Source organism: Fusarium vanettenii (assembly GCF_000151355.1).
Source record: "Fusarium vanettenii 77-13-4 chromosome 2 genomic scaffold NECHAsca_18_chr2_1_0, whole genome shotgun sequence".
NCBI lineage: Eukaryota > Fungi > Ascomycota > Sordariomycetes > Hypocreales > Nectriaceae > Fusarium > Fusarium vanettenii.
Genome location: NW_003315867.1, coordinates 1839688 through 1854437, shown reverse-complemented (window position 1 = coordinate 1854437; position 14750 = coordinate 1839688). Strand labels below are relative to the sequence as shown.

The following is a 14750-nucleotide window of genomic DNA, read 5'->3' as shown; positions in this document are numbered from 1 at the left end:
AGCTTCACGGCCAGGGTGTGTTGTGGGATGAGGCGTGGACAAACGACCCGAGGTTATTGCCGGCCTCGGTATAGAGTGGTCGATTCGGCATCATGGTTCATGTCACATTATGGAATTCTACGATGAAGGTGTCTGCCGAGGCTGGGATGATCCTGGATGTTGACGAACTACTAGTATACCTTGACTGTGAGAACCAGTTTCTTGGCAGACCAATATCGAACGGTTGGTCATACCACATCCCAATTGAGAGGACTGAATATTTCCGAATTACAAGTCGTTGTAACTCGCTCAGGCCTGAGGTTGACAAAGGTCAACTGGCAAGCTCATCAACGAAGCATCATTCGTCCTACTATCTACGATCCTGGCATCACCTTGGTGACGGAAGAACCCATACAGCTTAGGGATTACCAGCGACTGTCATATCATGGAACTAAAGAAAGTGGCATAACTAACCCATGACACTCGGTTGCAGCCGAGACTTGAGATGCCTTGACATGTCTACTTGATCTGGTTCATACAGCAATGGTTCCAAGGTAGTGAGGTTGATTGTTCAACAAGACCTATGAACCTACCACGTTCTTTTCTGCAGAGATGTGATTGTATTTAAGTCTTATAATAGTCTATAGTTGGTGCAATAACTAGAAGTAGTTGCAGGTACTAGATCCTAGGGAAACAGGCAGTTGTGCTTCTAACCACTCTCTTATATCAACTCCCTCAAGCGGTCGAAACAGCTTTGGATAGTCGGAGTATGGGACCTCAAAGCAGTGAAGTCGCCAGCAGCCACTAGAAGTAGTCTCTCCATTCTCAGAAGCTTACATACTGTTGCCAATGCTTCCTTCTATAGGCGTCAAGTCACCCTGGTGAACTTTCGAGAACACTGGGGGCAGCCATTCTAGATAGAGTCGAAACTCTTCTGTTAACTGTGCTCCTAGGGCTAGCTACAGGAGATCGAACGAATGAGTCGACACACTTTATGGGGCAAGGCTGGCCTTTGCCAATTCGGGGGCTATTGTCAACTGGCTAGAATCTAGTCGTGAGCCTTCTACAGCAACCGACTACGCCGCGACGCCATCAATCGCACAAGTGGAATATGGCCTTTCAAGGTAGGATCAGTGTTGATCCGCAGCTTAGCAGAACGGTTCGCCCCCTACTCACGGCCCAAGTTCGTTGAGCTAAGCGAATGCTGCATCCAGTAGTTTGAAACCAAGGCCAAAGGTAGCACCTTCCAGGCTGCTCATGTAGTGGGCATATTCAACTCGGACTAAAGCTGATGTATATAGCAGAACTGGCTCATTTAAACAACGGCCTCAACATGTTTTGTGCCTTATGTATTCAACTTGTGAGTGTCAAGGAGAAGTTTCTCGATATTTCTGCTCAGCCGACGACGCATGACGTAAACACCCTTTCTTATTCAAGCATCGGAGAGGTTCGTTGAGACAAGTTGTGTACATATGATATGTATGAAAGGCTGGCTAGATGTCAGCCACTCTGTTGAAGAGTATATCGTGGTGATATCATTGTGTTTAGAACTGCGTATCAGTTCTTAGACTGCCTTAGTGTATAGTTTAGGATAGCTCATCCATTGAGCCGGCAAAACATACGCTGTGGTAAGAAAGAGGCCTGGGGTATAGGCTAAAAGGATGAGCAAGCTTAGCCGATATCTTAAGAACGGTTGGATTATTCTTGATCGTTTGGCCAAGTCCTCTCAGTCGTGGGAATAGCCCAGTGGTCTGGGCATGACATTCCCTTACTTAGAAAGGACATGATGAATACAGTATTGACTAAATGTCAAGGGCGGAGCTTTTTATTCTCTTCGGTGATATGTAATTTGTAACGATGAGTAACGCCAATACCTCTTGCTTCTGTTCAAGGTCCAAGATATGGAATCAAGCATGCAACTGTAGTCTCATAGAAACTCATCTCGTCTAAGCGACGCCCGAGTGCGGTGGCCTTTGCAGGATGGAGACTTCAAAACGCATGGATGCCTCGACATGGATACTCCAGTACCGTTGAGTCGACACAACCTCATAAACTGCCCCTCTCGAGTTAAAGAAGACGATACTATCCATCGGTAGAGTGTGTGGCCTAGCAAAGCCGTACAAGGGTGAAATGTTGAGGTGTAGTTGATCAGCTATTGAGAAAGAAAAGGTTCTTATGTTTATAGCGAACACGTTAGCTAGCTATCTGTAGTCACTAGCAAGTAAGGGCTCGACAAAAATGCAGATCTGGCTCAGGGCCGTCTCACTTGAGTGTTGATGAACCAAGGTGAGGATAAGGGTTTAGTTGGGAATGACAGAGTGATTGATCAGAGAGAGGGTTTTAAAGGGGCGATGAGAATTGACCGTGGATTAGCAATAGATGCTGTCCTTCTGCTGCCCTATGAAAGACTCACTTGACATCGACGAGCCCAATGAAAGAGAACATATCTTTAAACATAGATGGCCCATCAAGAACTCCGCACCTGGGCATGAGAATATCCAACATCATCAGCCAAGTTAATAGATACAAGTGGAAGCTGACTGGGGGCCAAGCAACCAGGATATGATACAAGGAAACCACGCCTGCTCATCACATCGTCAACGCCATGGCAGAGGCTTTCCAGACCAAGGACAAATATCGTCCTTGGTGGGAAACGGTATTGATACACTTGGCGCCGTGGTTCAACCCCACTTGACACCAAAGAAGCTGAGCTTCTTTCCCAGTTTCGACGCAGCTGTCTCTTCGTGCTCGAGGTAGACCCTCTCGTGGCCCCTTACATCCACAAAGAAGTACTTGTACTCGTAATCGCCTTGTCCACGATGCCTGATCATGTGCAGTCGCGCAACGCCGTTGTTCAATGGCCCCTCGACCTGCTGTAGTTAGCGTATGTCTGGCTTTATGTATCATTGTGAACTTGCATAAAAATGCATCAGCAAGTGTTGGTTTCCTTGGGCATCAACAGACTCCGTGGACCTGACATTATCAGTGCTTGCCCAATGTAAGTATGCGATATACATACGCAACAGGGCGTGCCCGTCTCCACTTGTTGAACGTTTCGTCTCCATGCGCCGAGATCTTCTTGGCGTCGCCGAGCAGCTCTAAACATCGAGGGTCGTCCTTGATTCTGTCGACGGCGCGATTGAAGTTTGAGATTTTACTATCGGGGGAAAAGACTTCGGTCCACATAAAATATGTCACACCACCCTATTGAGGGTTAGCAACCTGTCGCATGTCTTGGTGGGAAAGTAACTTACAGTGAGCACGAGGCCGATCAGAATCATGCCAAAGTTGACAGTCTGCTGTGTAGCTCGGCCAGCCTTCTCTGCCACCGAGAGCTGGCTCCATGGCACATATCCCGTATCGTTGAATGGTGTTACTGCCCTCCGCTTAGGGCCCTGGGGTGTTGCGCCCACGCCTTTATGTGTCGCATAGCATCGCGAAAGTAAGAGAGGTTGTAGTTTGGAGGGGCACCCCACGAAGATGGTCGATCGGATCGGAATCAAGGAGGTGGTTGGCTTCATCCTGGCGGTCTCACAGCAGCCATGGTATCAGGACTTTTGTCCTGACAATAAATCCAAAGATTGAACCAACAAAAGGCTGACGTAGGAGTTGACTGCATCTCAGGCGTCTCTCAATTGGAGCTCCACGATGGGTTCCATGTTGTAGTTGCTTCACCGCCCGGCAGAACGACGTGGGGAAGAGATGTGGCCAAATCGGGACTAGCGTGACTGATATGCCACTTTACCTTAGAGACACCTGCCCTTGATGACCGACTCCTTATTATTCCTTGAACGATTCCGGCGCCCAACTTGACGTTAAGACCTCCCTAGCCCGACCGACTCTGTCTCTTGTTTGACACGTCGCCTATAGCCGTCGCACCTTAAAGTGGCCTCTCGAGCTCCCGAACTACTCGCCAACCCTTCCAGAACATTGTATCCTGCCTGATCGAGGCCCAAAAGTCAACATGAGCGCTCTTGCGACGAAGCAGCAGTCGCTGAAGATCTTTGAGAAGTTGAAGACCAAGCCTACGAACAAGGTGTGTAGCTGTCAGACACTCTTTGCGCAGTCGTGGCAGCAGCGCTGACCATTACTCAACGTAGATCTGCTTCGACTGCGGCCAAAAGAACCCTACCTGGACATCAGTCCCCTTTGGCATCTACCTCTGCCTGGACTGTTCCGCCAACCACCGAAACCTGGGTGTCCACATCTCATTCGTGCGATCAACCAACCTCGACCGTATGTAGACTGCGACACCTCCCTAATCGCCTACAAGACTGACGACCGAGTACAGAGTGGCAATGGGACCAGCTGCGCATGATGAAGGTCGGTGGCAACGAGTCTGCCACCAAGTTCTTCCAGCAGAATGGCGGCACCGCTGCCCTGAACAGCAAGGACCCCAAGACCAAGTACCAATCTAACGCCGCCACCAAGTACAAGGACGAGCTTAAGCGACGCGCTGCGCGGGATGCCCAAGAGTACGTTTTGATTCTTCCCCTGAGGCGCCCCTTGATATACATACCTGACATGTGTCTAGGTTCCCCGACGAGGTTGTCATCACCGATGCTGTCGATGACGGCTCTGCCACCCCCGCCGGCGAGCCTGACGACGACTTTTTCTCTTCCTGGGACAAGCCTGCCATCAAGAAGCCTACACCCCCCGTTTCTCGCACTGCGACTCCACCTGTTATGGGCCGAACGCCCTCTCCTTTCCTCAATGCTGGCAACGGCAAGGATATTGCCCGCGCTTCTTCGCCTCTTGCCCGAACCGCCTCGAGCGAGTCCAAGCCCGCAAGCAGAATCACGACATCGGCTGCCCTCCGCAAGACTGGTGGCGGCATTGGTGGTCCCCGCAAGGCCAATGTCCTCGGTGCCAAGAAGACTACCAAGCTGGGCGCAAAGAAGGTTACTAGCGACGCCATCGACTTTGACGAGGCCGAGAGGAAGGCCAAGGAGGAGGCCGACAGGATCGCGAAGCTTGGCTACGACCCCGACGCCGAAGAGGACCCTGCGACCAAGGCTGCTACTGGATCTGCTGCTGCCATCATTTCTCCCACTCCTGTCAGCCCCAACAAGAGCAGTTATTCATCGCATACACGCCAGAAGTCGGATGCCGAGGTTGAGCGATTGGGCATGGGCATGGGGCGACTGGGCTTTGGCCAAATTGGTGGTCCCAAGGCTGCCGCCGCCCCCAAGAAGAATGCTGGTGGATTTGGTTCCGTCGGACCTGTCAAGGCTGCGGCTGTTGGTAAGTTTTACCCATGCATCTATCTGAACAAGTATATCCTAACCTAAGACAGATGACTCGGAGCGATATGCCCGCGACAAGTTCGGTGCTCAGAAGGGCATCTCATCAGATGAATTCTTCGGCAAGGGTGCCTTTGACCCCAACGCCCAAGCTGAGGCCAAGACCCGACTTCAAGGCTTCGAGGGCGCGAGTGCCATCTCTTCCAACGCTTACTTTGGACGACCTGAGGATGAGCCTGAGGAGGAGTACGGTGATCTCGAGTCGGCGGCCAAGGATTTTGTGCGCAAGTTTGGCATCACGGCCGGTGATGATCTCGAGAACCTGACACAAATGGCGGGCGAGGTGTCCTCCCGGCTCCAGGGAGCCATCCGATCTTACCTTGGCAACTAAACAGATGTGCAATTGACAAGTTAGAATGTGAAGCATGAGGTTCCTGTGTCTCGAGGGGACGTCGAAGGAGAAGAAAGCAGGAGAGGCATGGACCGGTTCGAGAATATGGCATCGAGCAAATCATGGCGCATATACCCACGTGCGCTCGGCATGGCATGGCATGAATCTGTCTGGGGCGGTGTGCTTTTTGGAGCTGGCGTACATGCGATGTCCCAAGTTGGCTGCTTTGGTTACCTAGTATGAAATAGAGATTTGATGTTTGCTACCTAGTTTACGATAAAAAAGAGTTTTACACTGTTTAAATCTGTGGCATGATTAGACTGGGAGGTGAAGTAAAGCAATGAATTCATGGCGCAATGATGCGTACTACATGGTGATGCTATAGTCTACAATAAGGTATCCAGAAAACAGGAACGTCAAAGCAAAAGGTTGTTTACAGCTTGGCAATCATCTTGTTGCCCTTCTGCAACCAAGCGACGGCATCATCCACAAACTCGTCCACGACGGCCTTGGCCGACTTTTGCTCGTTGACCACGGCAGCACACTTACCCATGAGGTAAGGGCGGTACTTGTCAAAGATGTCCTCCTCCTCGTCATCGTTGTCGTTGGCGTTCTCGGACAGCTTGTCGAGGTCGGCCTCGTAGGGGATGACACCCTTGGCGGCGAGCTCCTTCATCTCAGCCACGCGGTTGGTCTCCCAGTCGTTGATGTACTCATTGTTGCGTACACGCATGGGTCGACCGGTGAAGATGATGGTGCGGACGTTGTCGTCATGACCTGAAGTGCGGACAGCCTCCTTGTGAGCCTTGGGGGCGCCAGCCTCATCAGTCAAGATGAAGCGGGTGCCGACCCAGACGGCGCCAGCGCCCATCATAAGAGAGGCAGCGAGCAGCTGGCCGTTGTGAATGCCACCAGCGGCAATGACCTGAACTGGCTGGCCGGTCAAGGGCGACTTGTGCTTCTTGCAGATGTCGACGACGGCGGGGATAAGGACGGTGGTGGGGATGTCACCAGTGTGGCCGCCACCCTCACCGCCCTGAGCGCAGATGATATCGACGCCGAGGTCGATACACTTCTGAACGTGCTTGACATGGCCGATCATGTTCATATAGACGATGCCATGGGCGTGGAGCTTGTCGACGACGGCCTTGGGGGGAACACCGACGGCCGAGACGAAGAGCTTGGCGCCCTCCTCGATAATAATGTCGACAAGGTCATTGAGCTTGCCCTTGGTGTAGTCGTAGCTGTTTCGGAGTGTCACGAGTCAGCAAAGTGCTCAAATTTGCATGTGATTGGGGAGTGGAGGGCCGGAATGTGGAGGATGTGAGAAAAACGTACTTGGTCTTGCGAGCGCTTCCGCCGACCTGGGGGAGAAGCAGATCAACACCAAAGGGAGCGTTCTTGTCGACGAGGAAGCTCTTGAGCTCGGCGATCTGCTCGCGCAGCATCTCTGGGGTGTAGCCGACGCCTCCGATGACACCGAGGCCGCCAGCGTTGGAGACTGCGGCGGCGAGCTTGGGGCCAGCAGCCACGTTCATGCCGGCGAGCAGAACGGGGTGCTTGATCTTGAACAGATCGGTGATGGGGGTTCGGAGCTTCTCTGCATGGAGGAGAGTTTGGTTAGCGATTGCTTGCGCATCATGGGGGAGAGAATGCGATTCTGGGGTAATGACGTACGTGGGGAGGCCATGATGTCTAGATTGGCGACAGAGGTTTTGTAGATGGAGGACAAGAGCTGCTCGCTTGTTGGATGAAGAAGAGGAGTAGAAAGAAAAGAGTATGGAGAAGTAGCAAGAGTGGTCAGCTAGGGAGTTAAGAGATTATAAGCAAGCCCCTAAAGTTGTTTGATCAGCTGAGGGGGGATGCAAGAAAGAGGCCAGAAGCTGCTTCGTGATGGACGACGGATGGACCACATGCCGAGGCTTGGAGCCGGAGATGGGAGGATGATGCGGGGGGTTAGGCCGGTTTTGGTTTAGCGTGTAAGTGAAAATGAAATCTGGGGAAGATGCCGAGGGACGAGAGTTGCGTGGCTGCCTTTTTTGGCTCGGTTTATCGGTTCATCGCTGAGGAGAAATGAGATGAAACGGACAAAATGAGTTCTTTTTTTTTATTCCCTGTTATAATTATCAGCCAAGACTTGGATCCATCCATTGTTGGACATTTTTTCTGTTTGTGTCTTTGACATGTGCTCTCGGTGCTAAAGTCTTGACTAAGACGAGTCGGACGCTATTCAAGACCCCGTGACATGGACAATGACAACCACTACAAAGTTCAACGTCAGCCCCAAAAGCCACCAAGAGAACAACGACTGAGTCAGATTGTGACAGTATCAGCTCAACTTATTCAAACGCCCAAATGTAAGGGTCCAAAAACTCTAAAGAGACGACTCATGGTCAGTCTAGACGCTTCTCCATGGCGTCCCCGTTCGACACTCAAGGCCCCACCAGCTCGTCAAATTTAGCGCCAAATTTTTGCAACCTCTCTCCATGTGAGGCTCACTCAAACACCATAACCTAGTTCCCGTGAAAGCAGCATGTAGGTAGGTAATAGCGGCAAGACGAAAAATTCGCCATGATAAAACCTTTTCCTTCCCGTCCGCTGATACGCAGCCTCGTCACCACGCGCAATGCTGCATACCCGTCCAGGCGGGCCTTTGCCTCAGCCTCGCCATGCCGGATGTCCTCGGCCTTTGCGGTGCGACCTCGCCTCTGCGCGACAATGCCTGGACTGAAACGCTCGGCCTGCGGGTGTGCGTGCTCGTGTGGTAGCGGCAATAGCGGGCCGCGCAAGACGACGGCGTATATCGCTTTGGGGAGCAATATGGGTGACCGCGTTGCAGAGATTGAGCGTGCTTGCAACGAGATGGACCGTCGAGGCATCAAGGTCAAGAGGACTAGTAGTCTTTGGGAGACGGAGCCCATGTATGTGACGGACCAGGACCGCTTCGTCAATGGAGCTTGCGAGGTGTGTATATCAAAGAAGAAAGAAGATATGGCTCCGGGGGGCTGACCAATCATCCAGGTTGAGACCGAGTTGGAGCCCATGGCTCTGCTCGATCAACTACAAGCCATTGAGAATGAAATGGGTAGAAAAAAGGTCATAGACAAGGGCCCACGCAACATTGACCTAGACATTCTCCTATACGGTGACGAAATGGTCGACAATGAGCGGCTCAGGGTTCCTCACATCGGCATCCTGGAGAGGGAGTTTGTCCTCAGACCCCTGGCCGAGTAAGTTGAATTTTCCTCGTCAACCGTGTGACAAGGAAATCTGACAACAGCCGCAGGCTCATCCCCGCAAAGTCATTGGACCCCTCCAAGCCGTGGAAGCTCATCCAGGACCATTTGAACGAGTTGCCTCTTGGCGAGCCTCTGTCGTCCATGACACCCCTCTCACCGTCTTCGAGTCCCCTGACACCACTCGCGCGCAAGAGAAAGACGCATATCATGGGGATTCTCAACTTGACGCCCGACTCGTTTTCTGACGGCGGGGTGCATGCTCAGGATAGTATCGCTCAGACGGTCATCAACATGGTTAGGGACGGCACGTCTATTATCGATGTCGGCGGCCAGTCTACTGCGCCTGGCCGACCCGAGGTTTCAGCTGACGAGGAGATATCCCGCGTGGTGCCGGCAGTGCAGCTCATCCGTTCCATCCCAGAGGCTCGCGATGTAGTCATCAGTATCGACACGTATCGGGCGTCGGTAGCTGAGCAGGCGATAGCCAGCGGTGCAGACATGATCAACGATGTATCAGCCGGTGTGCTCGACGCCGATATGCTCCCGACTGTGGCCCGGCTCGACAAGACCATCTGTCTGATGCACATGCGCGGGACGCCGCAGACCATGACGGAGCTCACATCGTACCCGGACGGACTTATCCCAACGGTGGCGTCGGAGCTCCTTTCACGGGTGGCGGCGGCCGAGGCGGCGGGGATCCGGCGGTGGCGGATAGTCCTCGACCCGGGCATCGGCTTCGCCAAGACTGCATCACAGAACCTCGAGTTACTCCGACGTCTCGAGGAGCTGAGATACTGGCCTGGTCTCGAGGGTCTGCCGTGGCTAGTAGGATCAAGCCGCAAGGCCTTTGTCGGGAGGATCACGGGAGTGACGGAGCCGGCTCGACGGACGTGGGGCACGGCGGCTACGGTGGCCGCGGCGGTGCAGGGCGGGGCCGACGTGGTGAGGGTGCACGACACGGCCGAGATGGGGGCAGTAGCCAAGATGTCGGATGCAATCTGGAGGTTTTGAGGCACTACATCTCGATTGGAATAAATCAAACAAAATGCCGTGATATGAAGTACGACTTGATGAGTGACTTGCATTCCAGACTTTCCTCTCCCCGCCAAGCTTTCCTCTCTTTTCCCCCCGTCAAAAGCTGTCACATATCAGATTCATCTCAACGAATCATGTCTTTACTTCTCCACATATACAAGACCACGCCCCTCCCTCCCTTTTTCCCTTTGGGGAGATTTTCTAAACCGGCGTCCGAGGAAGGCCTCATCGGTGGAGCCTCTTTTTGCAGGGTTGCTAGGGTGCGACCGGTGTAGCGGCCTGCATGAGGCTCAACCCTGTTTCTTTTGTTTTCGCTTGGCGTCTTTCATTCAATTGTTTTCTCATTCACTTTCGCTTGAGGAGTTGTTTTCTCAGCCTGATTTTGTCATCTACCGAGTGACATTTGCCTCAATACACTCACATTCTCATGTGATCCTTCTATACCCTCCAATTGGCTTCATCACCTACAAGAGCCTGATCTTAACAGGTCAATGCAATACTGCCCATCCACCCACGTCAGCGGGCTTCCTCTCCGCCTCCGCCGACCGGGCTGCTGGCATCAACGAGATGTGACGCTTGACGCAGTAACACGTCGGGAGATGGGTTGCAAAGTGGTGGCAGTAAATGGATGGCAACACAGCGGCACGCAGGAAAAGGAGGCTTGCATGATTTACCCGCCTCGGTGGAGGGGAGAAGGAGACCGGGTAGCAGGGAAGATGGAGGGGATGGCCCCCCTCCTTTGTGTGAATCTCGCCATTGTTTTTTTTTTTTGAGGGTATTTTCAGTCAGCAAAGGTACATAGGCTTGATGCATACAGGGTCTTTGTGAAGAGTGACACGGCACGGACAGTGATAGACCCTGATGCATCTTGTTGATGTGATCTCTCTGGTCGGCCGCCTAATGTAGACATGGCCTGACGTCTTCATGTATGCATGTCTGCGAGCAGCACTTGCAGTTGATCTTTTAGTGTACATACCTAGATAGGTAGGTAGCCGTGCTGAGCTGATCTTCGGTGGTGTTTTTGATTTTCACGCCGCAGTCTCGACTCGGGTATTGTCCAAGAAACTGCAACATCCATCTTTCAAGTGCTCCAGTCTCATCTCACCGTGTTACTCGACGATTAGCTGTCTACTACCATCAACCTCCTCTTCTATACCTCGTCAATACCCGTCTTGGCTTATTCCCGATCTTGATCCACTCTCCCGCTCCAGACTTTCACGATAGCGTCGATCCTCTTTCTCCTCTCAAAGCGCGCCCCCAACCCTAGACCGCGAACCCGCCCGCGCCGATCCCTTCCCCCTTACCAAATTTGTACTGTTTCTAATCCTTGCAAGTTTCTTAGCCACTAAGAAAAGAGAGACGAGCGCTTTCTTTATACAGTGCGTGCGTGCCGATTTTATCCCTGCCTTACCACATTTTTAGACTTCAACCTACCGTCGGGCTAAACTAGGCAATCGACCACCAAAAAAAAACCCATTTGCCATCGTTTGGACTATCAGATGATAATTAATTCCCCGTCCAACTTTGATTGATTGAAATTATTTGTTTGCCCTTCTAACGAATTAATCTAAAGGAGCGGTCCGCGCCGGGAAAATCATCTCTAGCGTGCCAACCTTAATCCAACTCCCGCTTCAAGCACGGGTCATCAAAAAACTCTGCTGATAAACACCATGTACAGGAGTACATACTCGTAACAGCTGAGGGTGGAACACAGGGTTCGGGGCCAGGGGTTCGCTTGCTGGTCTTTCCCCAAGGCTGAGCTGGGGGTGTTACAGCATCATGTTGGCGTGGCCGCCGTTTTTTTTTAAATGCCTGACTACTGATAATCACTATAATAACTACCGACCTCGCCTCCTCAACATATGCACTTGACAATCTTTGACCTCTGAGACCTCGAGATGCCGTCATCTTATGCCATGTTCGAGACAAGACAAGACGAGATAACCCCGTAAAATCACGTTCACGCCCCTCCTCCAAACCCTCGACAAGCCTCCTTTGACTAAATCAACGCCATCCTCGCATCCATCCATCCATACGACGCAGTCGAATCGAATCGAATCGAATCGAGACGATACGATACGACATGAGCTGAACAAGCATCATTCACTCACTCCCTTGCTTCTCGCTCCCTAGACCATGCAAGATCCCTCCTCACCGAAATCAGACGGAGCCGCCGTGCCGTCTTTGGTGGAAATCAAGTCATGGGACAGGCCAAGTGACGAGAAGACATGCATCGATAGTCAGAATAGAGAAATGACCAGACCAGACATCCGAGAAAACCTCCAATCATCACTGGTCCAACGGGTTCCCGCATACCACCGAGCCCCCCAGTATGCCTGTCTGTATGCCTGCCTGCCTAGCCATGTACGTATGTATCCTTGGACTCGACGCCCGGTTACTTCTCTCTCAGCTTGCCAACGCCCACGTCTCCCTCTCATGTCTCATCCCCCTCACACACAGAGTCCGCCTCTTCCTTATACCCCTCCCTCATCGAGCCACAGGAGCCAATCGAAATATCCAAGTAACCAAGCAGAGTATCAAAAGAAACGAAGACTAAGATAAGAACAAGGGGAGGAGCAAGAACACGGGGGAGCTAGAACACGGGGGAGCAAGAACACGGAGAGGAGCAACAAGAAAATACACCAGTTGACTAGGGGCTGTGGGGTGCCAAGATGAAAAATGACCAAAATTACATTCAGTTCAGAGAAAATGAAACTTGTAAATCCATGTGTCAGAAGAAGTGAAGAAATGCACACACTGGGTATCCTCCCATCCCCCCCTCTCTCTGCCTTTGCCTTTGACCTTCTTGTCTGTCGAGCCATCTGCCTCTCTTACAATCTTAGCCCTAGTCAGTCTAGTAGACAGACATCCAAGTCATGCCACACAACCAACTCCTGACCAAGTGTCGTACACATCGTCGTCATTTTGATTCTTCCCCCTGGCCTAGTCTTCCGTCCCTCCATGCTTGCGTACCATCAAAGGTAGTTCGCTTGCTGCTGTCCAAAGCGCCCCTGTCTTTTCAAACGAAAGAACTTTAACCTTGCATTGATCGATCTGGTTCCTGATCCCAAAACCCATGCCATTGTCATGCCCATGTCCATGCCCGTAGTCGTACCTGTTCCTGTTCCTGTAACCGTGCCCATGCCCATGATTCTTTTATTTGTTTTGTTTTGTTTTGTCTTCTTTTGTTCTTTTTTTTGGTGTCTTTTCTCCTTTTCGCTTGCAAAAGATTTGTGTGTCCAACGAAAGTATGCAATTTTGAACCTAAACTTGATTCTTCCATCTTCTTTTCTTCGCTCGTGTGCGGGTTCGTCTCGTCTCGTTTCGTTCCCTAGAGCGTACCTTGAGCCATCCATGTGTGGCTCATGTCATGGTCATGTTGATTCCAGACGAGGGAACCATGGAAGTCGGGTAGTAGCCGGTCGATGTCGACTTGCCCTCGAATGGCGCAGGTGTGCGATCCCCGAGATGTGCCGGAGGTTGAAAGATGCTTGGGAGTGTGGTACTATCGTAGTCGGTCTTGATCTTGGAGCCCACGTCTAGTCCCGTGGCCATGTGAGGAGGCACCACGTCGTTACGCTCTGTTCGAGGGTTGAACAGTTCGACCCGTTCGTTCTGCGCCTCGTAGATGGGTCCTGGGTAGTACTGATACTCTCTGACCGAGTTGATGGCCTTGGCTTCCTCGGTCGTGATCATCGACTCGGGTGGAATGTCATGTTGACGCACGCCATACACGTGTCCTCGGTTATCGAACGCGCCGCCACCGCCGCCGTATCCCGGTGGGTTCATCATGGGGTTGGTGTTGAAATCCATTCCCCCAATGGGTCCAAATGGCCCAAGATTACCGGCCGAGCCACCTGGTCCGCTGCTCTGGCTTCCGCGTCTGTCATTTTGATAATGTCCAGGGGATCGGCCCCGAACAATCATTTTGGCGGATTTGCGTGTGGCCACCTTGACAAACGAATCACCGTTGCTGCCGTTGCTGCCAACGTCAGCCCACAGCTCCACGACCAGCTGGTAGTATTGCTGAGCAGCTCTGCGCTTGCCATTGTTCTGCGTGGCCTGCTTGAACTGGATACGCTCAAAGGTGTGTTCGGTGGGAAGCTGCTGGCCGCCGGGCTGGCTGCTGAAGCTGTCCGAGTAGACTGGGCGGCTGGCCACATCTGGGTACATGCCCATGTGGTGATGGTGGCTCGCCTGGGGTGGTTTGACGCCGAGGCGAACCTTTTCGGGCTTCATGATGGGACCCTTGTCCCGCTTAGGCGTGTGCTGCACGAGTTCAATGTTGTGCTGCTCATTGTCGGATACAACGGCCGAGATGCACATGGCAAAGCCGTAGACTTGGACTGGCTGGTTGGAGCCGGTCGCGGTGTACTGGATAGACACACCGGGAAGATGGGGGTTCAGTGAGAAGGAGCAGATGCAAGAAAAGTAGTTTCTGCGGTAGCAGGTCCATTCGTTTTCCGAGAGGAAGAAGCCCTTGTCGATTACACCCTGGATTTCAGCCTTGACAGGCGTTCCCGCGCCGTCGGCGTACTGAAGATTGCCCATCATGTGGACTGCTTGCAGGGGAGGAATGTTGTTCGGGGCAGGTCGGCTTGTGTAACCACTAGAGCCCATGCTTGGGGCAGCAGTGGAAAAGACGGTGTTGGGGCTCGTCGTCGGAGACAGGGGATGACGGCCTCTATGCTGAGTTGCAAAGGATGGTGAGCGGGTAGCGTGTTCAGACGGCCTTCTGAACGAGGGCGTCGCAGGCGTGTACTGGTCTCGAGTACTGATCTGAGGTCCTGGGTGAGGAAGAGCTGCGGTGCGATGTGAAGGTGGATAGGGATGTGCCATTCCCGTCGAGGAAGTGCTACTGCT

At 52.4% G+C, this 14750-nt stretch overlaps 5 protein-coding genes across 5 annotated transcripts; 2 read left to right on the top strand and 3 right to left on the bottom strand.

The window, feature by feature from the left end:
- Window positions 1-2479: 2479 nt before the first annotated feature.
- NECHADRAFT_103421 (uncharacterized protein) lies at window positions 2480-3588 on the bottom strand. The gene is made up of 4 exons (XM_003045953.1): window positions 3234-3588; window positions 2999-3183; window positions 2898-2952; window positions 2480-2849 (listed from the first exon to the last, which is right to left on the bottom strand). Exons 1-4 carry the CDS (start codon window positions 3498-3500, stop codon window positions 2661-2663), a joined length of 696 nt encoding a protein of 231 aa, XP_003045999.1. The 5' UTR covers window positions 3501-3588; the 3' UTR covers window positions 2480-2660.
- Window positions 3589-3943: 355 nt separating this feature from the next.
- On the top strand, window positions 3944-5645 carry NECHADRAFT_66377 (uncharacterized protein; the record flags this gene model as incomplete). Its single annotated transcript, XM_003046525.1, has 5 exons — window positions 3944-4015; window positions 4080-4215; window positions 4271-4454; window positions 4514-5223; window positions 5276-5645. 5 exons carry the CDS (start codon window positions 3944-3946, stop codon window positions 5611-5613), a joined length of 1440 nt encoding a protein of 479 aa, XP_003046571.1. The 3' UTR covers window positions 5614-5645.
- Window positions 5646-5937: 292 nt separating this feature from the next.
- Window positions 5938-7377, bottom strand: NECHADRAFT_66376 (uncharacterized protein). The gene is made up of 3 exons (XM_003045952.1): window positions 7291-7377; window positions 6952-7213; window positions 5938-6857 (listed from the first exon to the last, which is right to left on the bottom strand). The coding sequence occupies exons 1-3, from the start codon at window positions 7301-7303 to the stop codon at window positions 6047-6049; spliced, it is 1086 nt and encodes a 361-aa protein (XP_003045998.1). The 5' UTR covers window positions 7304-7377; the 3' UTR covers window positions 5938-6046.
- Window positions 7378-8331: 954 nt separating this feature from the next.
- Window positions 8332-9863, top strand: NECHADRAFT_32861 (uncharacterized protein; the record flags this gene model as incomplete). Its single annotated transcript, XM_003046524.1, has 3 exons — window positions 8332-8577; window positions 8635-8843; window positions 8900-9863. 3 exons carry the CDS (start codon window positions 8332-8334, stop codon window positions 9861-9863), a joined length of 1419 nt encoding a protein of 472 aa, XP_003046570.1.
- Window positions 9864-13250: 3387 nt separating this feature from the next.
- On the bottom strand, window positions 13251-14750 carry NECHADRAFT_33281 (uncharacterized protein; the record flags this gene model as incomplete). Its single annotated transcript, XM_003045951.1, has 1 exon — window positions 13251-14750. A coding segment is annotated over one exon (1500 nt), but the record flags the coding sequence as incomplete, so codon positions are not given.